Source organism: Grus americana, chromosome 13 (assembly GCF_028858705.1).
Source record: "Grus americana isolate bGruAme1 chromosome 13, bGruAme1.mat, whole genome shotgun sequence".
Taxonomy (NCBI): Eukaryota; Metazoa; Chordata; class Aves; order Gruiformes; family Gruidae; genus Grus; species Grus americana.
The window spans coordinates 14,495,291-14,518,257 of NC_072864.1; the positions used below are offsets into that span (position 1 = coordinate 14,495,291).

General features: G+C 40.6%; 1 protein-coding gene across 4 annotated transcripts in view; it reads right to left on the minus strand.

Annotated features, from left to right (window-relative positions):
* The window catches only part of MYLK3 (myosin light chain kinase 3), a 38,076-nt gene that overhangs the window by 7,053 nt on the left and 8,056 nt on the right, over positions 1–22,967 (minus strand). For 2 of the 4 annotated variants that reach the window (XM_054840819.1, XM_054840816.1), the window contains 8 exons: positions 11,404–11,494; positions 9,658–10,096; positions 6,228–6,799; positions 4,318–4,423; positions 3,106–3,199; positions 2,678–2,787; positions 1,603–1,744; positions 482–552 (listed from right to left, as the gene is read on the minus strand). In XM_054840819.1, the coding sequence (XP_054696794.1) occupies positions 482–552; positions 1,603–1,744; positions 2,678–2,787; positions 3,106–3,199; positions 4,318–4,423; positions 6,228–6,799; positions 9,658–10,096; positions 11,404–11,494 (1,625 nt within the window). Of the gene's footprint in view, positions 1–481; positions 553–1,602; positions 1,745–2,677; positions 2,788–3,105; positions 3,200–4,317; positions 4,424–6,227; positions 6,800–9,657; positions 10,097–11,403; positions 11,495–12,504; positions 12,571–15,020; positions 15,689–22,967 lie in introns of those variants that run through there. The other 2 variants (XM_054840817.1, XM_054840815.1) reach the window with 2 other exon arrangements.

The following is a 22,967-nucleotide window of genomic DNA, read 5'->3' on the forward strand; positions in this document are numbered from 1 at the left end:
ACTTATGCAAACAAAGTAAAAGAATGGAGAAAAGTCCGTACTTCTCTGAAAGTTTCCTGTTTCAGATGGGATGGCTCAAACATGCTTTTTTTTTTTTCCTTTAATCAACTTATCTACGTAAAGACTTTAGCAGATAATTTCCAAAACTTGAACCTGCTCAATAAAACCCAGCAGTCAAGAAGTCTCTGAGAGCCTTCATGGAGTCCCTAGAGTAAAAGCTCTACATGGGGAATCATTTTGAGATAATTAGAACAGCAGTATAGCTTTTTCAAATAACATTTCTGTTGGGTAAAGTAATTAGATAATTAATGCACACAGCAGAAAACTCATGCCTGGAGCAGCATACTGCTTAGCTCATTCACATAGAGCCACCAAAATGCATAAACCACCCCCCTCCAAGAACTACTAAAAACATGTCAGAGGTTTGTGGGTTTGTTTTGGTTTTGTTTTTTACAACAAATTCAGAACTGAACTCTCTTACCTCCTCGCTAATCCAAAGTCAATAATTTTAATCTGGTTTCCTGTGTGATTTACACATAGTATGTTTTCAGGCTACAAAAAGAAAAGAGGGTATTTTGAGTTAAATGTATGACTGTTTGAGAAAGAGATCTAGCAAAAGAGTATAAGAATCTCAGAGACTTTGATGATTATTTTTAGTATAAACTTTTCCTTCTATTCCTATCGTGAGAGAGAAAGATTTGACTGGTGTATTGAGCTAGTGAAAGGTTTAGGTTGGACCTCCCATCAAGAAGTTCAACTTCTGTTCCTGTATAACAACATTCCTCTATTTCACCAAATAGACAAATAGATTTTGAAATGGAATGCCCCCCCTGTGTAAAACAGGGGACTCAGTCTGATGGTTGAGGCTTACCCACTGGATTTACTCCCTAAGTATAAAAGGAACTCCATAAAAAGCCACGAGAAACATGTCAAATGCACCCTCAGGTTTGCCCACGAAGGCAAAAAATTGTGTTTTTCAATGAGAATATTTTTCAAGGTGGGCATGGGAGGGATGATGGTGTCCAAACTTATTACAACTGCAGAACTGTCTACACAACAACCAGGTGTAACGTAATTTGTGTAAGGCGCTGTATAAACAAGTAGAAAAAAAACCAGTTGGTATTTCTGTTCAAAAAGATCAGTTATTAAGGGGCTTTTAGGAACACATTGTCATGCAGTTCAGTTCCAGGTAGTAAAAAGTACAAAGAACAGGAAGATAGTGAATAGGTATTTGAACACAGTTACAAGGGGACAGGGGGAAGTGGAGGGAAGACTGCAGGCATTTCTCACCAAAGAGGTTATTGGGTGTGGTTTTTTCACTGATGACAAAAGGGCGTTGTTTAATGAATGAAAAGCTTCTCATTTAAGAGAGGCAAAAGCACGGAATCCTGTTCATTTCACTATTCTAAGCAAGCTACCAAATGGACACTGAAAAAAACAGTAATGAATCTCTAGACCTCCATTCATTGTGGCTATTGAATTAAATAAGTCTATTTCTTTATGACAGAAGCCCATGAAATGAGAAAGGACTCTTTTAACTAAAGACTTTGTGGTGGTCCAAACCATAGCATCGCTAAAGAGTGGAGAGTATGAACTACTGACCTTCAGATCCAAGTGGAGAATATAATGCTGGTGCAAGTAGTGGACTCCTTCACAAATCTGTCTGGTAAATAGGATTGCATCCAACTCAGTTAGATTGTAGTTTTCATCTGTGATCCGGTCAAATAATTCACCACCATCAAGACTAAAATTTTTGACATAGAAAAGTGTTAAAAACCTTAAAATTCCTCATTTTACAAGAGCTGACAAATTGGACTCATTTCTGCACAAAAATTAAGAGAAAATTACATCAGATATATAGCTCTGACAAGGTTCTGCAAGGTAAAAACTTCAGATATTAATTTCAATATACATATTTTAAATATTTTATCATATTTATATTTGCTGTTTCATTTTGTATTCTTTTTTCCTTCAGGTCATTAACAATTAGTTCTGTAACAGAAATTCAGCTCAGTTATAAAACTTCAGGTTTTTGTACAGCAATATGCCACGACACAGGAAAGGCAGCAGGTGTACGTCATGAAATCTCCCTTTTGTGAATTCCATATTTGATATAGATCAAAATTCTTATTTAGTTTCAAATGGGGAGGCATTTTTATTAATCCTAAAATTAATTAGAGGAGGCAGACCATGCATATAACTAGTCACCTTCCTACCTTCTCCATGTCTTTTCTAAATTTACTTAAAACACTTCACTTCTTCTCTTGTCTGGGTGTCTCACCTTCACTCTCTCCCTAAGATGAGATTTTATTTACCCACAACACTTCTATGTAATTTGGTAGGTAGGGACAATGTTGGGGCCTGTCAGTTACATGAAAAATGAACCATAGCGAAGCTCTGTTCATTAACAATCTTGTAATTTCGTTCATACTCTTGAAGACAGCTGCCTTCCTTACCATCTGTTTAAACTGTAGTCTTGCCAAATACATAATTTTTAACCTGAAGAAATTACCTTTAAAACATATATTTTTTTTTTCCTTCTGAAAGTGAAATCAACTCTCTCTCAGGCTGGGAAACCACTCAAGTCTTCTTCAAACCTCAATTATCATTCCCTGTTTCCTTCAGGGACCTGAGAAAACCCAAACATCTAACAATTCCTGAGATCATTTAAACTTACTATTCCATGATAAGAGTTATATTATTTTTGGCTTCAAAAGCATCATAAAGCTGGATCAGATTCACGTGATTTAATTGGTTCATGACGTTAATTTCATTTTTTACTTCCTCCTGAAAAAATAACAAATTAACAAAAAATGAGCAAAATACGCTTCTTAAATTCCAATATATTAAAATACAACTATTCGTAAAACCCAGTAACCGCTATACCACAGGTCTCACGTGGACAGAAGGTTTCATACAAACACAGGAGCTGACTAACAATCACGTGAAGTCCAAGCTGCTACTCACTGAGACAGACTGCACAGTATTCGATACTACCCACGGACAAGTTGACTCTTAGGGCTGCTTCAGGGAAGCGGTGTTAAGGTGCTTGCAATTAGGCCAGGTTTAGAGCGTGCTCGCTTGGGTTCACAGCAACATAGTTACCCTCTCTTTTGCTCCTTTCACTTTTATGATTTTGGCTGCCAGGTTGAGACCGGTTGATATTTCCATGCACTTATGAACTTGCCCAAAACGCCCCCTGTTGATACCAAACAAAAGATGGGAAATGGGCTTAACACAGCTCACTGCAGAAACTTTTCATACAACTATTCTTATCGTCAATTAAAAATAGCACAGTACAAAGTGAACAGAATCAGGTGGCCAGCAGCATGAATCTCCTCTTTCTCTCAGCTTATGAAGGATTAGTTTTATCTTTCCAGCCAGTTGTTCAATGCTTACATTAAAATATTATGCCCCCTTCGTATTACTACATTTCACTGCGGTATGATGACCTGATGATATTCTTTTTCGGTTCTGTAACTGTACCCGCTTGCTGTCCTTCAGTGATGCGTTAGTGGGTATATTAACAAGGATATTTCTGTCCTGATCTCATAACTTTTTAAATGACTGTAAGACCAGTAACTGTAGCCACTCCACAGACTGCATTTCTTGCATGTTGTAAATTCTCCCCCATGTCACCCAGATACGTTAATGCCCCTTGGGACAATCTCTAAACACCGTCTTTCTGCTATTGCATCATCAGGCTTATACTTATTAAGCCATATTTGTACTTGGATCAGCCTGTAAATCAAACCTTCTTGTCAGATAAGTAAGGATACAAGAATACAAATGCTGAAGCAGCTGCAGACTTCCTATGACTGAAAACTAAATGTAAGGTCAAAATAATTATTACTTCTCCCTTAGTTTTCTTTAATGTGCAGTTCGGCACGGAAAAAACATTTGGGAAGGTGCCTGATCTAATGGGCTTTGCTGCCTTCAAATGCTCTGAATCTGTCTGCCTGAAGGTTACAGATTTTTCTCATGACACCAGCTGTGGCCAAGATTATTAAAAAATGCAAAAAAACAGTCATCCAAGTTCACAGTCAGGAGTCTGAAAATGAAAACAGTCATCTAAAGGACACCTCCCCACACCCCACACCCCCAAAAAAAATCAACAGAAGGGTGATACAAGGAGCCCAGAAACTATGATATCCCAGAAGGTCTCAAGCTCGCTGTGGCTGCAGTGAGTTTGTAGATGCCTCACCCACGCACACCTTGGAGCTGTCTGAAGACGACAGCTCTAGCTCCCCAGCTAACCGAATTTTTCCCTGCCTTGGCCACCAACAGCAGTACAGTATTAGGGACCTGGAGACTTACCCCCCCAGTACTTCGTGACGACACACTGAGTAGCACGTTGTTACCTCTGTTTGCTTGACACTCACTATGCGATGTTCAAAAGGAGCTGGAGGAGAAGGGCTGTCATCTAAAAAGGAGACAAGCTGGTCATTGAGATGTTTCTGCACACATCACTGCGCTCAATTCCACCTCCCTCAGACCAAAGATTTCAATTCACAGCACATGCACATCACTTTGTTGTGTTTGCTAAGTGTAAAGAAAAGTCTCATCTGCCTTCTGTGCTTCCAGTATCCACAGTTCCACAGAACCACGCTCTTGTGCTGCCCCCCACCTTCGGCATGGCTGCTCCTCAAGGGATGAGCCCAGTTTCTCAGACGGGCACGGCTGACGCAGAGCCGGGAGCACAAATGCAGACACGCAGCTCTTCCACCTCAGCGCTTCTGGGGCTGTGGGGCTCTAAGGGGGAAACGCTGGGGGCCAACACAAACGCCCGGACAAGCCAGCCTCTGACTGCTGCCAGTGAGCTGCTCGTGCAAACACTCAGAACTTTATACTGAAGTGCACTACCCTCTCTCCCATCTTTTCTCTTTGCTTCACGCTGCTCTACCACACCATCGTTTTTTCTTCTACTGGAATTCGGACAAGCACTGAAGTATCTGGATAACATTAAGCAAGCAATTCCTTCACTATTTTTAGAGTGGCATTGCAAGTAAAATAATGATTGCATTTGCAGCTAGCCCTAAGACGGGAGGTGCTGAAAATATCCAAAATCTCCCTGTTACTTCAAGTGAGGGACTTCTACTGCTAACAGCCTTTTACAGATGAGGAATAAAGGCTCAGAACCGAGAACAGGATCCCACCTCCTGAACCTCAACCCTTTTTTTTGCTTAGGGTTTTTTGTTTGTTTGTTTGGGGTTTTTTTGTTTTTAACACAGTAAATCCACTGGACACCTTTAGAAGATCAACCTCTTAGTTTATACATTAACAGAAGAGGTCACCTGAAAAAATTATCTTGAAGTTTGAAAAAATTACACTCAATCTTCTTTTAATCTTTATATGGCAGCTGGAAAGACCAGCACAAATACACAGCATTGATAAACAATGACAGTTACTGGTAAAATCAGGAAGTTTCTCCTAGCAGCAAGATTTTTGCAGACAATGTCCATGTTAAAGCTGTAAACATTAACGTTACAACTATTAAGTTTAATCAGTTTCTGTGAAGCTAAATCAGTTAACCATGATATGTTTAAAGTCCAAGTTTTTCTACGGTAAAGCTTCCATAAACCCACTTTTGGTGTTCCCCATTCGAAGCAATTTTACAATTAATCTCCAGATATCTTAGGATGCAGTTTAACATATATCCAACTCATCCCCAGCCACTGCTGAGAAAGCCAGATCAAGTCAGGACATCTACCCATGTACGTACATTCTGGGATACACACATATTTATGCAGCCAGGAAAGAGTACTCCCTGAAACAACGCAATCAAGTATTCACACAGTAACCGAGAAGAGATCTATGGCCAAGAACACAACAAAGACCACAGCAAGATACTCTTCCTGCAATACGTTGCTGCTCCAGTCCATAGTTCCTGAAGCATACCTGGCTTCCAGACTCTGTCTTAAGGAATAAATGCTTAATCTAAAGAAAATGGATTTTTTCAAAATTACTCGTACTTCTAAACAAACATATACTTCACCCAATTTTAAAGGAACTTTTTTCTCCAAAACACACTTTAAAAGGAAAATTGCTATTAAAAGAATTTGTATAAATGTTAATTCACTTGTTATTTACAAAGGTACTCACGGCAAAATGTTCTTGAACACAGGTGGTCTGCTGAGCACTGCTTCAACTACTGTTGGATATATAACACACAAGTAGCACAAAATCCTCAACGTAAAAGTGTCTGAGAGTAACTGCGAGCAACTTACCGATGACCATTTCATCCTGTGTGGGAAGCTCTTTGCTAGTGTCCAATGACTTAGTCTTCTCTGGTGCCATTCCTGTACCCTGATGGGCATCGTTTTCACTTCCCCCTGCAGATGCAGACTCAGATTCCCTCCTCTCAGAGTTACTCTCTGTTGGGGATTCTTCTGCTTTTGCTGTTTCTTGATGGAGTTTCACTTCTGCCACCAGTTCTTTCGTAGGCTCCTTTGCAGAGGTATTCTGTGAGGTTATGGGCTTGCATTTTAACTCTGATTTCTCTTCAGCCTTGTTACCTGGTTTGGGCTTGCTCAGTAATAGCTGTTTCTTTCCTGTTTGAGGTGCAAGTTCATTTTGCTTATTGTTGCCTTTCACTTCTTGATTTGGCTCAGTACTGATGTTTTTAGGACTCTGCTGAAGTTTTAATTTGTCAGGCAGCTGTTCAACTCCTTCCACTTCTGCTGGTGTGGAGGATGGGGATTTTACTTTGAGACTTTTACCTCTGTGATCATTTAAGTTGCCTTCCTTGGTCATCTTAATCTTCTCTTTCATTTCAGTCATATGTACGTTGATGGGTATCCTGCAGAGAAAACAGCTGACATTTTATGCAGATGACTAGCCTTGCTTTTGTAACTTTGTGGGGAAAGAAAAAAAATCTCTAAGCTTCTGAAACCAAAGCTTTCTACAGTATCAAAAGGAATCTAACCGTATCAATCCTCTTCAGAAATACAACACTAAGCAGAGACCACCAAAAAGCGTGCTGATGCTTTTTCTGTGTCCTTATCCGTGCGTATACCTGCTTTCTGCTGCACACAAAATGTCTCACACGCTGCGGCGTTAATCCCTCATTTGAAAGCTCACCCACTTTTTGCAACTATTACCATTGGTCTAAAAAAATACCACCCACCTGGGCCGAGGGGGGATAGTGACTGCCCTCACAAACTACAGGCTCATTATCGAAATGGCTAACTGTGCACATGGCTCCACAAATCCAAAGGTTTGCATCCATCCCAGTCCTCTTCCAGCTGGCTGACTTGCACAAACATCTGTGTTTGTGTCTTCTGATGGGATAGCATTCTTTCCACAGCTTTCTGTTAAAAATGTAACTTTCATAAACTCGCTTGCTCCATTAGTACTATTTTCCTTGGCATTCTAGCTACTGGAAAAAAATTAGTATTTTTTTTCCTCGTGTTTCCTAAAAAGAACATGGGTTAAAACCAATTCTCTGTGCTCCTAAAATCCATCAAAGACATTCATGTGATAATTTGAGTCAGCTGTTACCGCTTCAACTGTCATAAGCATATAGTCTGATTTCAGAGAGGCTGAATTGAAACCTGTGAAGTTGTAAAGTAGGTTTTATACAACAGCAATTACAGAAAATTTCTGATGTCTAGGAGAGAATGCACCTCATTTTCCCAAAAGTTATTGCCTCTTTCAGTGCAGCTACCTTATTACAAAAAATGTTATAAAATAAAATGTTTCCACTTTTGCATTACAAGTCTGAAGTTTCTCATTTTCAGCATCTTTAACGCCCCTGCGTTGTGCTATGAATCTAAACCGCACTGGAGTGAGCTACAGGGCAGCTGAACACCGCTCTGAGCAAACACTTCCACTGCTATCTGGACAAGCCTGAACTCGGCAGGACTCTTGGGCACTTCTCCAAGCAGGGGAACACAATGTTCTTTTGATGCTTCTGCGTGGGCTTACAGACTTCATTAAAAGTTGTATTCATTTTAGAGAGCCATTCACCACCCTCATGTGACTTCACACACAAAAACTTAATAGGTACCCTGTGCAGGAAGGCTGCAGCTCCCCTTGGGGATTACTCTAGGTTCTGCCTTCCAGTTCTCTGTCTCCCTCCTCCCCAAGCTCAGACACCCCCCTGCTCAAACCAACCAGCTGCTTGAGAAGCTGCTGCCTATCTCCCAGTTCACTGCCCGGCACGTCACGATCAACCAGCGCTGACTTCCATGGGGTAACGGCAACCGTTCCTCACTGCTTCTCCAACACCCTGAGCCGTCCTCAGAGCGCAGCCCAGGGGAGCCTCCGAGGCAGCGCGCCGGCAGGCGCCTGGGACGGCCCCGCTCCAGCTGCTGAAGCAGAGTGCCTATGGCTCGCCAGCCAGAGCCTAACACCCACACGCAAAATACAGGGAGGCTCCTCTTTTCTCAGTGCTATTACAGCAACCAGTTTGGAGGTGACAACGTCTGTAACGCACACAAAGTGGTTCCCGAATGTTTGAAAAGAGGCCGCAGCAACAAAAGCTTCTCTTACTTTCTCCTGCCACTTCCTCACACTCAGCCTCTTTGGAGAAAAACATCCCAGGGTGCCAGCCTTCGCAGTGAGCCGTTTCCCTCATGAAGCCCTATGTGCTGATATCAGGACAACTTTCATTCTTTCATTCATTTGGGTAATTTATTCTTCTCTTTTTTTTTTTTTTTTTTTTTGAAGAGTCCTGTAATCCCAGCAGGCAGGAAGTACCCATTGCACAGGAAGATTTAAGTGTTCATCCTATATTCAGACGTACTGGTACAAGGTCAAAGTTTTCAAATTAAAGTACACAAAAGTAGTGTCACATTCTTGTCTGGGCTTCAGATTGTACACGAGCAATGGGGAAATTTCACACACAAGTAACATATGTACATATACACACACACACGTAAGAGTGTGTGCATCACCCATACGTATACACGTACAAACAACTTTATATCCACCAGCCCAGCCAGAGAAGGCATGGCAGTTAAAATCTGCCACAGAATTTCCAACTGTCGGGGTTTGGTTGGTAGGGGTTTTTGGTTGTGAGTTTTTGGTTTTGGTTTTATTTTTAATTGAAATAAATGGAATTACAATCAAATCCTAAATAAATAATTTAAAAGGAAATTGATTATAAAAGACATGTTACAAAACAGCTATTTGAGGAGATTAGGCTAACAGATATTAAGAAATGAACAATCCGGTCATATCGTTATGTGACCAAGACATTAAAAACCCCACAAACACACTGATGACATCAAAACGAGTTGTTCGGTTTTGTCATATATTAGTGTCTCAAATTCCTCTCATCCCCATGGTTACAGGAACAGAGGAGTTAGTTAGAAAGAAGCAAGTTGTCTATAAAGGTACAACAATTTAAGCTATACTAGTGTGGTCACTCTCCTATTTCTAATGCACAGAAGCCCCAATCATATAAAAATCTCCCATACATCTAGCCCTCTAACTCCTTGGCTGCATAAAAATTTACAAAGGGCCCTTGCTGCCTTGAGTTTTTTGCCTTAACCACCTGTAAGGTCTCACTGCTCCGTTCCCAGCATGGCTGGTTTTCCCCTAGATCATGCCTCAGCAGGAGCTGCCTCCTACAGTGACCTGGCTTTCTTTTGTTTCCTTCTGACACGTGGAACGGTTTCAGATCACACAGAACGCTACCAACAAGGCCATTACCTGGTGTGTGTCACTTCACACCCTGTGTGAGATATAGCCTGGGATGTGGAGGGCACAGCTTCCCGGGATGCCACACTTGACGATGGAGGTTTGTTTTCATTCTCTCCAAGTTTCTGATGAACAAGCTGCCTGTGGCACGCACCTAGGTGTGAGGCTCTGTCCGTACCACGTGCTTTAGCAGGAACATTTTGGCTGCCTACATGAGCTTGATTTACGAGGGGAAGACCATTGTGTTGATTCAAAGCTTTGACACCAACGTCCTTTTGCTCTTGACAGCTCTCGGGGCTGTGTGTTTTGCCAGCACCTTCTACTGCTTGCTGCTGCGTCGTCCTCTCTTTAACTTGGGGTTTGGAGTCAGCTTTGCAGGCTACAGCATTAGAAGCGTTCTCCTTCTCACGTGCTCCCTTGTTTTCATCCAGCTTTTTCCCACTTTTTGTCTCTGAATAAAATAAGCCATTAATAAACTATCCTTAACAAAAGTGACAACAAAACAGAGAGGGAGTAAAATAATCCACCATTCAAAATAATCTGTGCAGTTACATACATATGAAAAGTAGCAAGAAACCCCCTAAAAGGTTTAAAATCCTTACACCAGCAGGCTTGAGGCAGCCATTATTAATGCTGATGGCTCGATGAGAGGTTTAACTGTTCTGGTGGCTTTCTAGCCGTGTTATAGATTGAACTTGGATTTCCATAACACAAACAAAAAAACCCTGTGAGGCTCACCTTACTGCTTTTCAAATCTGAAATCACTCTGCAGGCAAATGTAACAAATCCTTCAGGCACTACAGACCCTGCCAGGACACTCCTAAACCCGATACACCCCCTACCTGATGAGAGCAGCAGCAATGCACGGAGCAAGACTCCAAGGGATGCTGGGGCTTGAGACAATGCCTATTGTCCTTTCGTGGAAAATGCAAGAAAGTTCTTCAACATCTTCTCGTGACAACAGGTGTGAGTATTAACAGTGGAAATTCCTAGGGTAATTTCTTTCAGGGTTCAGCACACACAGGTCACCAGCTATTAAGATTAGTTCACAACCCTGTGTAGCTTTTGAGTCAGAATTGTGACCGACTGTCTGCTTTATTTTTCTCACTTCCTAAACGATGAAGCTGAAAAGGGGATGGTCCATAATTTAAAGGATTCACTGACAATTTGTGAAGACAACAGCATGACAGGGCCTGCTCAACATCACGTTCACCCCTATGGCAACTCACAGGTATTAATAATGGACGCAACAGGGCAACGTCCTGACAGACGCATCCTAAATAGGAATCAAACCCTGACATGGCAATGAAACTTGCTGATCAAAAAAAGATATTCCCAATGTCAACATGTCACTGGTTCCAAGAGGGGGAGGAGGGAGGGCTGGTTCAGATGTGTTAAGGGAAAAGAATTTATTAGGTTTGCTACGTGACATTGCCACTACCTTTGTGGTATCTCCAAACAAGTCCTGCTGTCTCAATTCGACCCATTGTAATTTCAAAGCTAAAAAATCTGTGCAGCTGAACAAAGGTTCTGCTTTTATTTTCTTTATCTTCTAGGGTTTTGTCCGGTTTGATCTGGAGGACAGACGTTCTTGTGGAGGAGGTGAAGAACATCTCTATTTTCCCAGTATTGGTGGACAAAGTTACTCAGTTCCATTTGAGTAATTCAGGTAGTGGGAAACAGCAGGCTACTAATTTCCAGTTTGTCTGCTGCACATTCTAGAGTCAAATCTTGTAGCATGCCTGGAGTGATACATACCTTCCAGAGGCTTCTTGCTTTCAGTTTGGGTTCCTCTATTACTAAGCACATGCTTAGGTTTTGCACCACTCTCCTCAGGTTTATCTTTGGCCTAAAAATGGCAGGGGAACACAAAAATAACAGTTATGGCCAAGAGTGTTTCTTTCCCACTAGGTTCCTCCAACTACCTGAACTAGGTATTCAGACTCTGTAAAACAGACACTAACACCTCTGATCATCTGATTTTTTAGTGACTACTATGTTCACTCCCTTCTTCCAGACTCTCCCCACTTTTGCAGACGGTCATACTTCTAAAACAAGATGACAATGATAAAACATCAGCTCACTGCTTTCCAAAACTGTGGCTGTCAGAGATTTTGTCTCCTGTCATCTTTACTCATATTGCTTAAACACCATGACATGTGAAACATAGGAGAGAGATTAGAAAAAGAAATTATACTGTCTTTCTGTTGCTTTTTGGCTGGTGATTGAAAGATAAGCAATATCTCTAAAGATATTGCTTAACATATTTGTCTCAAGGAGTCTAAAGATTCATCATTTGAGCTATGACACAGGTGATACCAAAAAAGAGCCTCTAGCTTACGGTAACTCTTGTGTATGTTCTTGACATTACGCGTGTCACCTTTGGCATGGTTAAAAAATAGACTTACTGTCTTTTAGTGGCAGATTTTTATTTTTAAGCAAATTTCTTCCTCCAATTAAGAAAGCACAGAGGAGGGATATTTTGTAATAGCACCACTAAACACTTCACACAGCAATATGTTTGTAATCAAATTAAAACTAAGTAACTAGTTTTTAGCAAAAAGCATTACACAAAAAGAGGAAAAGGCATAACATATTTCTTGGTTGGCATATAGTTAAAAATCTAGCGATGAGCAGCCTCTTATCCTTATTCGTACAAGCAAATACACAACATTTAAAATATTTCTGCAGATAACTGATTACAAGACTGCTGCAAATCACCCCCTTCATCTGTTAGTAAAAGTGGTTAAGGATTAAGTTTTTCATGCTCCAACCACATGGATTCCAAAACAGACCCCCCTCCCACCCCTTCCCAAAACCCAAAACATCCAAAGAGTAAAAGTAGTAAAAAATCATTACCATTTTTATTACAGCTCTAAGCAAACCTGCAACAATGACCAGGGGGAACATTATTCTTGCAAAATCCTACGTGCAAAGAAAGCCTCAGATAAGTGACAGTTTAACGCTGGTGGGTTTTTCCGTCTGTTTGGTTTTTTTAAATAAGTTAGAGGTTTGGATCCTATAAAGCTCAATTCACAGTCTTTTATTAATTTGACTCCAACCGTGCAAAATTTCTTCCATGAGCATTCCCATGGCATCCCTGGAATGCTGTCACACCATCAACAAACAGCTTCACTCAGAAATGAAAACATGACCTCCCCACTCCCATCCCCATACTGAGTAACCTTGCACTAAGCCAGCTCCGTGATAAGCAGCACGCTGTTACAAAACAGCAAAGGCTGGAAAACAGGAACAAGCAGGTAGCAAAATCTTTTTGTGTGCAACCCCCGTGCAACTGTGGAGCTCTTTGGACACGTCTATACCGCTATCACAAAACAGGCGGCAAAAACCAGACCCAAGTTAGCACGTGGCTCAGCACAAGCCAGTTTGTTTTTAAATTCACTCGTGCTTTGCTCCACGTTACCCCAGCTAGGTCACGTACGTACACTACCGCACTAATTCAAGCCTAGTTCAAATATCACTCAGCAGCCTGTGATCAAAGTATAGACATATCTTAAGGTCTTATAACTGACCTCATGCTCCAATTTCAAAAATTGTTCACGACCAGAAACAAAAAAGGAGAACAATGATGGTCATATTGCAAAACCGGAGTTAGTCATAAAACTCCTCGCTTGCTCAGTACACATGGGCTGTTCTACAACTAAGGCAGTGGTTAGAGCCTGGGACAGAGACCTCCGCCCCCCCCAGTCCATCAGGGCACCAACAGCAGGTCACTTCACCTCTCAGTCTCTATCCACCTATGCATAAAACTCAGATGAAGTTCTGACCTCCTTCAATCTCCCCTTTTGCAAACACCGATGAGGAGGCAATGCATAGTGCCTAGTTGACAACTAATCCCAACAGTATGCTAGAAGTCCATGTGAAACATTCCTCCAGTATCCCTCACATCACCTCCCTTTATTTACATCCCTCCTTACTGCTCACTTCACTTAGAAACTGACAATCTGGAAACAAAATTAGCTTATCATCTTTATACTCATCTTCACCTGGCCATTGACACACTGTGCACTGTCAGCCCGGTTCAAGGTGTAAATCCTGCTATGGATTGTATCTGTCTCCAGGCATTTTACAGTGACTGCAGGCAAGAACTTGTAACAATACAGCTTTAACCAAAACATGTCAAACTTTTCCATTTCTCTAAAAACCTGTAGAATTGAAACTGGAACTGCAAGCAAGTACAAGCTGCATCTCTATCCGGAATTAAGATTAATACTTAATGTATGATTTATTGTTCTCAACGCTAATGGAAAGAAACTCTTTATAAATTCTTCTGTCTCCTAACAGTCTAGCTCACTGCCAGCCTCCGGCACTTAAAAAGGGAGACCAGGAGAGCATTCAGAAAGCCTGAAAAGGTATGCTAGCATCTAGCATTGCCCTGTTCTTGTAAAAGTTCATGCGTACCTTCCACCAAAACATTTTACAGTTTTGGTGAAGAATATTTGGATTAAGATACACATGGACACTTGCATTTGATCTAAGTTCTCCTTACTGTAATCACACCTCTACATACAAGGAGATTCTTGGAATGAGCAAACCTATTCCAACTCTCGCAGTTTTCCTCCGCTTCTTCCCCACTGTGGGATACAAGCCACAGTGAAAACTGAGCCCTCCCATTAGCTAAAACTAATTCCAGATGCCTGTAACTTTTAAAAAACAAGGTTAATCAATTCCAAAACACCGTATCAACTACGTACCTGCCTTGCCTGTTCCTCCCTCACTGTCCTCAATAATTAGGAAATGCTTAGGAATCGATGTGTAGGAACTTGCAAACACAAGAACTATTTGATTTGAGGAGTGAACAATGTTGAAGTTGTTGATAAAGTCACAGGTTCATCATAAAGATGTAGCTAAAGACAACCTATGTGTCTAAGGACATGTATCTGCTCAGTAATATGACCATAAGTCAGCGCAGGTTTTAGTAACTGGTGTTGTGTTCAGAATTCATGATCAATCAAGAAAACAGAAGCTTCTTCCAACAACAACAACAACAAAATGCTTCTAGTATGTTGCTCATAATTTTCACTGGGGCCTCATTTCAGTCCCTAATTTGAATGACACTGCTGATCTTCAAGCACTGGTAGAAGCTGAATTTTCCTTTACAGCAGCAATCTACTCCTCATTCTTGTTACAGGATTGCCTGGCGCACTTTGGGAACCTTAGACGTAAGACTGTGAGGCACGTTTTGAGCCTTGGACTCTGCCTTAAGAGCCTCGCAACGCAAAGGTCACAGCAGTAACCTGTAGCAGCAATACTGAAAGGAAAACCTGAATTACACGTTATTCAAATCCGCAGAAGAGCCTAAAACCCTGCTGCATCATAAAGAGAAATATGAAGAACAGTAAAACAAAACCAACCTCAACAAGGATTTCCAGCAGACTCCCCTTCTTCCAGGGCACAATGCCTTTGAGAATAAAATCCACTACTTTAGAATTTTTTAAAACTTCTCCCACAAATGTAATCACTTTATCCAGTGTATCAACCCTTTTCTCTATCTTGGCCAGCCTCTCCTTATGCTTCGAGGCATCTAGCTGGGCAGCTTTCATCAATTTCAACACTTCTGAGCATATGCTCTGGATATCAGCCTGGTGAGTACTGTCCGATACCTTTAGGCCTTTTTTCATGGCATCTGTCTCGTCAGGAGCTGCTCGGGATACTGTTAGCTTGTTAATGCCTTTTTCTACATCATCAATGCCTTTGTTCACTCGCTGCAGTTTGCCTGTCAGATCTTCTTGGAAATGCAACAGTTTGTCCATCTTTTCATTCAAGAGATTCAGTTTTTTGTCCATCATACTTAAATTGTTCACTTTTGTAGGCTGTAACTTGGTCAGGGCATTTCCCTCTGCAAGGTCCAAGCTACCCGCAGACATTCTGTCCAGACAGCAGGATGTCAGATAGATTAGGTTGGCTTTTCATTAATCATAAATTAGAAAATGAGGGTCTGAAAGTTCGTCTTCCTTAGCTATTCCTACACCAGACAACTTCACTTATTGGAGTCGCTAGAGCATATCATGAGATAGCTACTGCACAAAAGATTTATTTCTGTGTTATCTCTTTCTTACTGCGTGCTTTCAATGATGGAGGTAATTTGGCACCAGACTATACTTTCTTGAACCTCCCTGACGTCACAAAACCATTTAAAAAATTCTTTCTCAAGTGGCTGTTGATAGGCAAGTATCTTAACAATTGCCAATGCCTGAGCAGACCTCTGGAGGGAGAAGGATTGTTTTTATGACCAGTTTTAGTTCTGTGATAATGAAAAGAACTTACTAGAGCATTTCTCTTCATTAAATAGGAAAAATATAAAAGTAAATTTGGTGGCCTTGTGCTGAGGCTTGGAAGAATTCAGCTTTGTAGCACGGATGCAGAGCGTGCAGCATAGGGTGTGCTCTTTAGGTTGGCTGGCACTTGAATTTAAAAATAGAGTACAATGACAAGGATCTGAAATACGTATCTAGCACCAGCATGTCTTTGTCAACTGAAACTTCTAAAATTAAATCTTTCTCCCAGGCTATGAAAGTGAACAGAGTTTAAAAAAAAAAATCTTCATGAAGGCACAGCAGAATTAGTCCAACTATTAGCTATTAGCAACAAAATTATTAAATCATAAATCTTATTTAAACAATTTGTTACTGACTTGCTTTCACTTCTGAATCACAGTGTGTCTACTACAAAAATTAGTCGGTCACTAGAGAACAGAAAGATAGTCACTTTATATTTGCACAGCCTGCACTGCCACAATTCTGAATGCTTTAGAAACATTAATGAATGTATCCTTACAGTCCAACACAGAACGAGCGTCAGTCCTCTTCCACAGAGGATGAATTGCGGCATCAGGAGATAAAGCAGTTTGTTCCATGCCAGACATGACGTTGTGTCAAACGACTGCGTCTAGCTCTCCCAGGTCCATTTTCACTGCTGTGTGTACGTAGAGAGGGGGCAGAAAGCAGCAGGGAAATCCTGCTGCCGCAGGAGTGCTGGTGTGACAGAACAACGGAACCACGTCAAATCCATAGGCTTTGGGATACCGAGCATCCCTTTGCCTCCAATCCCTTCCTTATTTTTTGAAATGGGCATATGGGAAGAAAGTATAATTCTTAAAATGAATTTGCTGTATGAGATAGGACATTCTAGAAATTAAAATCCTTCCCCTACACACCACCGAGTAGTAGCGGCACTAAAATTACCCTCTTCAGAAGATATTAAGTCCTTGCCACTTCTGTAAAAAAAGTGTTTTACCTTTACAATAAAAAAAAAATTAAAAATTGTTATGTCTGCCAAGGGTACCAAATAATTATAGCCAACCTGGTGGTTCTGTGACATTTAGAGGCCAATAACTGGCTTTGCAAAAGATACCAAAAGCTTTAATACTTGGACTGTTCATCGCCTTCAAGGGAGAGTTTGAATACCAAGTAATGACTTTAGAAGAAAACTTGGCCTGTGAAAGCTGATGGGAGTCGGCATTTCATGCCATGTCACTTCTCCTGATCAAAAAATATTTTAAAGTCACTGGTATTCTCACAGTGGTCTGACATAGTATGGCATAAGTTTTATGATACTCCATATATTTCAATAATCAAGCACATCATCCAGTAAAATACACAGGTCTATCTTGAAAGTATAGGACACTGGCAATAAAAGTTCTGCAACTCTACTACTGCATTTAAAGAATCAGAGTTTTCAACCAAATGCCTTTAAGTAATTAATTCTTTCAATGACAAATAACCCAAACGGTCAACATTTTTATTAAATCAAAAGTACCAGCTGAATGTTGTTCTCTTAGGGACAAAAAGAAAAAGTAGAGTCATTTGATTGTTATATTTAAAGTTAGACAACTTGCAGCAAGTATTTCAATAAGGAAACCTAGCCACAGAAAGTCATCCACAGTTGCATACTTAGAACTGAAGTTGCCACCAGCAGTGTGCTATTACAGGCACAGCACGCACGGTCGTGAAACAATGCAAGTACGATAAAAGTGCGCAGCTGGCCTCTATGCTTGTGGGCAAATGGGAGTCTTTTGAAATCTTGAACCTTCTTAATTATTTAATAATTGAGAGCCAAAAGCATTAATGTTGCCCCATTGTTATTTACTGCTGTTATTATTCATATAACTCTGATTATTTAATCCTCCTCACATACAATGGACGCTAATGGTAAATGCTGTGTAAAACAAAAAAAGGAGACTTCAAAAAAACAAAAAGGAAATCTCTGAATTTAGATTCATTTATGCAAGCAGACCTGCCCGACTGCAGCTCAAGGGGCACAAACCATCTCCTCCTCCTCCAGCTTCAGCCACACGCACTGTGTATTCCAGCTACATGGAACAGATTTCACCACCTAATACCTACTCAGTGCACTGTGAGATGTGTAAGATAATGCACTATGGAGAATACTTGCTACATGCAGCAAATATTCCTTCCTAGTGTTGTCTGAGATACATACATCAGGGAAGATACAGCCAACACTGCTTCCTGCTCAGATACAGCTGTTTGACTTCTAACGCTACTTACATTGTACTGTGCATCCACAAACAACTGCAAAATTACGAGTGGGATGAGGGATAGAGAAGAAGGAAACATCGTTTGGCCCACAGTGAGACGTTTTAAACATCTGTCAAAAAGTTATTAAGGTCAGCTTTTCCTTTTTCTTTTAATTCCCTCCTCTTCTCTCTCCCTTTTTGAACTGCTGGCAAACACACAAAAAGAAAAAATGGTTCCAATGGATCTGATTGTTTTGCCTTCAGGATGATAATATGCTCGAATACTGGCAAAAAAACTTTTATTCCTTTTGCTTTGAATTACAATAGAAGGCAGTTTTTGTTCCAAACGTTGATTTAGTGCCAAATGTTTCCATCTTGCTTGAGAAGCCTGAAGGGAGCATTCAGTTCCATTGACAGTCTCAAGCCTTTTAATACTTACCAAAAAAAAAGAGAAAAATCCTAAATTGCCAGGCTCCATATTACGGATCATAGCATACCTATCCTTAGACATCACAAAAAAGTACCATTATTGTAACAAATGCAATAGCAACTCACTTTTTCTTTGTGAGGAGCTATTGCTTATGACAACATTTTGCACTTATATACTGCAACACATGTTGCTTCATCTTCAATACTCCCCAATTTACATCTGAAGAACCTGAAGTGTTGTATAAGCAACAAATACCAGCGAACCTTGCAGGACCTCTGTAGACTGCAGTGCTATGCTCAGTCACTCCATGTTGTCACTGGCAAAACAAACTGGTGATCCACAAGACTCCATCATAGTCTGGATGTAACTTTAAAGTTTCTGATGATAACTGGTCTCCTGTGGATTTCTGCTGGTTTCTTCCAGGTAACAAAAAATGAGCACTGTAATTTGGTGTGTGTAGGCAACTGCCTCCGTTCCGTTAAGAGCTGAACTGAAATGAAGTTGTTGGATACCTTTAAAATATCTCCAAGGTATCAAGTATCTCAGGAATGCCAGAGAAAAGGAACACAAATGCCGGAGAACCAGAACGACAGGTGACCTTGAACCGATGATGCCAAAGATCCTTCTGTTCTCAAGGGGGAAATCAGAGTTTATTCCTCCTTGGCTTCAACCCCCTGCACGCTCTCCCAGTTGTGAGAGAGAGATGTCAGCAAACAAAGAGAAAAATTCACATTCAACACAAAGAATCTATGATATTGCAGTTCAGTTATGACCCCTCCTTGCCAGCTCTGAGCCAAATGAAGGAAAAAACACAAAGATGGGGTGAAAAAAAAAACACCACCAAAGAAAAAACCCTACAGCACATACTACAGTAACAGCAGAGGCTTATATCCCAAACAAGAAATGTCACAGAGGTTAAAACCAGCTGCTCAAACAGATCATCTCATTAGATTATTGCATTGCTTCCAACAACACAGTAAAACCAGAGATGGCTGAAAATATGTAGGTAAATGAAGAAAAAAAAAAACAAAAACCACACCAAACTTTTTAAAAAGGCCTAAACAAAGTCAAAGCTTAATAAAGAAGTTGGGGGCTTTGGGAAAAGTTTGCAGTGGTTGCAATGAAACAGAATTCTAAGAGGATGAAGAACTCAGTGTGGTAAAACATCAGGAGCTTACAAAAAGGAAAAAAACAAACAGCAGATAAACTCAAAATAATCTGGCTACGTCTGCTAAACACTACTCAGGCAAAAAATACTAATAAATATCCTTTACATATTTAGAAACCAGCTGTCATTTTTTTCAAGTTACACTGAAAATCTATTTAATCTACATCTAGGTGCTGCAGTTCATTAACATACACTTCTTAGTTTTTTCCTAAATGAAAAGGTAACTAAACATTTTTAGGGTAACGAAACTTCTGAAAACTTAAGCCCTATACCAGTGAGTAATTTCTCATGAACAGCATGTTTCCTAGACACATGAAAGGTAGTAAATCATGCCCACAGAGCAATGGTGCAGCAAGAGACCACTTCTCATGACAAATGGCAAGCACTGAAATGGGCACTGGCTCTAATTTAGAGGAATAACTTCCAAGGGCAAGATATGCCATATAGTCTGGATAAGTCTATCTGGTCCAATATTTGGGTTTCCCACTGAGATCAGACAGAAGATGTCCATCTGCAATGTTTGGTGGCGTACCAGGAACTGGCCCACACTTGCTTTAGAAGGCCAAGAACCTGACATTTAACACATTACTAATGTCAGCTCTTGGTTGAAATCCACCTGCACAGTACAAGGGTCTATCAAGCACTGTCAGTCTCCCCAAGCGCCCCTGGCATGATATATTTTCAATATCGCCCAGCTCACAAGAGCACAACGTTACTGCAGTACTAGATTGACTAAACCTTAACAATCACCGTATAAACTTTTTTTTCTTTTGCTATATATTTAATGACAGAACTGTTAACACAGCAGGTTATGAAACACTGTCTTGCAAGTCCTGACTTCTTCCCCTCCTTTTATTTAATTCTTTTTCAAATAACTGAGTCTAAGTATAATGCTCCCAGGCATTAGCACAGCTAAGGATAGGTTAATGAATCGCAGATCATGTGTAGTATTGTAATGCATCTCTGTCAAGCAGCTGACAGCAGATAGCTGAACAGATCAATTATGACATTTCACTTACATCAAAGTGATGAGATTGCTAGATAACACTGTCTACCATTTGCCCACATGGCTTAACAAGAACCTTTAAGTCCTTCCTCCAGGTTACTTTGCCTCTCAGGAGGCCAAGAGAGCACCTGTTGCTTATTCTCACCACCAAGTCTGTTACTCACAGAAACTACTTTAAGAAGCCGTCTCATTACTTTTAATTTTCATTCTTTCAAACTTTAAAAAAAAAAAAAAACAACAAAAAAAACCCCAACAAAAAACCAAAGACACCCAAGCAGCTACTATCTGTTTTACCAACTTGGACCAGAAGAGAGGTAATCAGTCATGTCTCAGATGACATTGTGACACACCAAATACCAAGTACTGTGCTACTGTGCTCAGTGTTCCTTCCTCATAATGGTCTTTACAGGAACCTAACAATGGGGAGATTTTTTTAAACTAAGAACACTCCTTGACATTACTATTCCTCACTAATAACCAGAACACCACATTAAGGAAATTCAAGATCAAGTAAATAGTCATCTGTCCTATAATGAAGTCTGTTATGTGCTATATTCACCTGCTGATTTAGATCTTTCTGACATTTTGCTTTGACGTCATTCACAAACACAGAAATAACTTCATCAGTTCAGGCTCAGTCCCAACACAAACTCTGCTTTAAAAAGGATTCAGAGTAAGAAAATTTGGGTACAGAAGCTGGCGATTTTGCAAACTCTTCTCAGTAATCAAATACGCAGAGAGAAGCTACAAGTACTCCTTTAGGTGAATGTTAAAATATCTGGCAAAAAACAGAAAATGCTGCATCCATTTCAGATGTGCAAAAGATCTCCAGCTGAATTTATAATGGCTTTCATCAAGTTGGAAGAAAAATACAATAAACAAAAGAACATAATCTTCAGAAAAGCTGGTCTAAAAGAAAATTATACTGCATGCCTGTGGAATTGCAGAAAGCAGATAACAACAGGCATCAAGCTTACCAGAGCAAGGAGTGAGAAGGCAATTTCTTTAGGTTTATCTCTCTAAAGCAGATAGTTTAAGAACAGTTGGGCGTGAATTAGAAGCCTTGAGTTAGGGCTCCAGTGTCATGACTAAGCACAGTGATCCATTTTTCCATCTGAAGTTGGTATCTCAGCACAAGTATCTAGTAAACCCAGAAACCCACAGCACATTCGGTGCAGCTTTTTTCAAGCCCAGAACAGTAAGGACCCCCTGGTGCTTCTGTCAGAACTCAGGAAGCTTTGCTTCTGAACCACCTCGCTACTTTAACAGCCAACAGACTCCAGAGTACTAATTTTAAGCAACCACATACAAGGTTCTCTGCACTCATAAGAAGCTCCTGAATTAAAATGACTAAAACATCAATTTTGCAATTCTGCTATTAGATCAGTGACAAATTAATCACCAGATGCATTGCAGAGATAGTTGTAGTGTAAATCCAGATACACTGATAAGCCGTATTAGACTGAAAAAACAGCATCAAGTGCTGGCACCGTAAAGCAAAATCACTCGGAGGAAAGCAAGCAAATAACACCGTTGATAAAAGGTCCAGGATATGAATGGTTTGGATTTTCATATTAGTTGATATCAAGAGTAGCTGTCTCTAAAGGGCAGCAGGGCAGTGCCAGCCACACATCTAGTAACAGTACATCAAGATCATCTCGGTGTGAGAAATTAGGAGAGTAGATAAAATGCTGGGCAGGATGCTGGAAAAGACTGCAGTAATATTCTGCCGAGAGGTGAGCACCAGGACAGCAAGTTACACCTGCAAGAGTCTCTGCATGCAGTCCATGAAAATGGTGGAATACAGAGCTGCCTGGCTCTTGTTCAGCCACAAAAGGAGGGACAGGAAAATTTTGCAAAAGTTTCTCTTAACTGAATCTAATGAGGAGTGGATCTTAGGAAACTCTGCACTGACCATAACCCAGTGGACAGTGTGCTGAAACGAACTCAATGCCGCACAGCAACGACTGACAGCTTTCTACCCGCCTCACCAACGACCACTGACAGCCACGGTAAGACCTGCCTTGTGGAGCAGGATGACCCAGTCGGCCATTTGGCAACTCGCACCAATGTTTTCTGGCCCTAAGACTGATGCTTCTGTATAAAGCAAACCCAGAAAGAAGGAGGTCAGTCAATCATCAAATTTGTAACAAACTATTTTCTTTTTATAGCAAGAGAAGGCAAGGAAGATGCAATTAAAGCTGTGCCAGTTCTTAAAGAG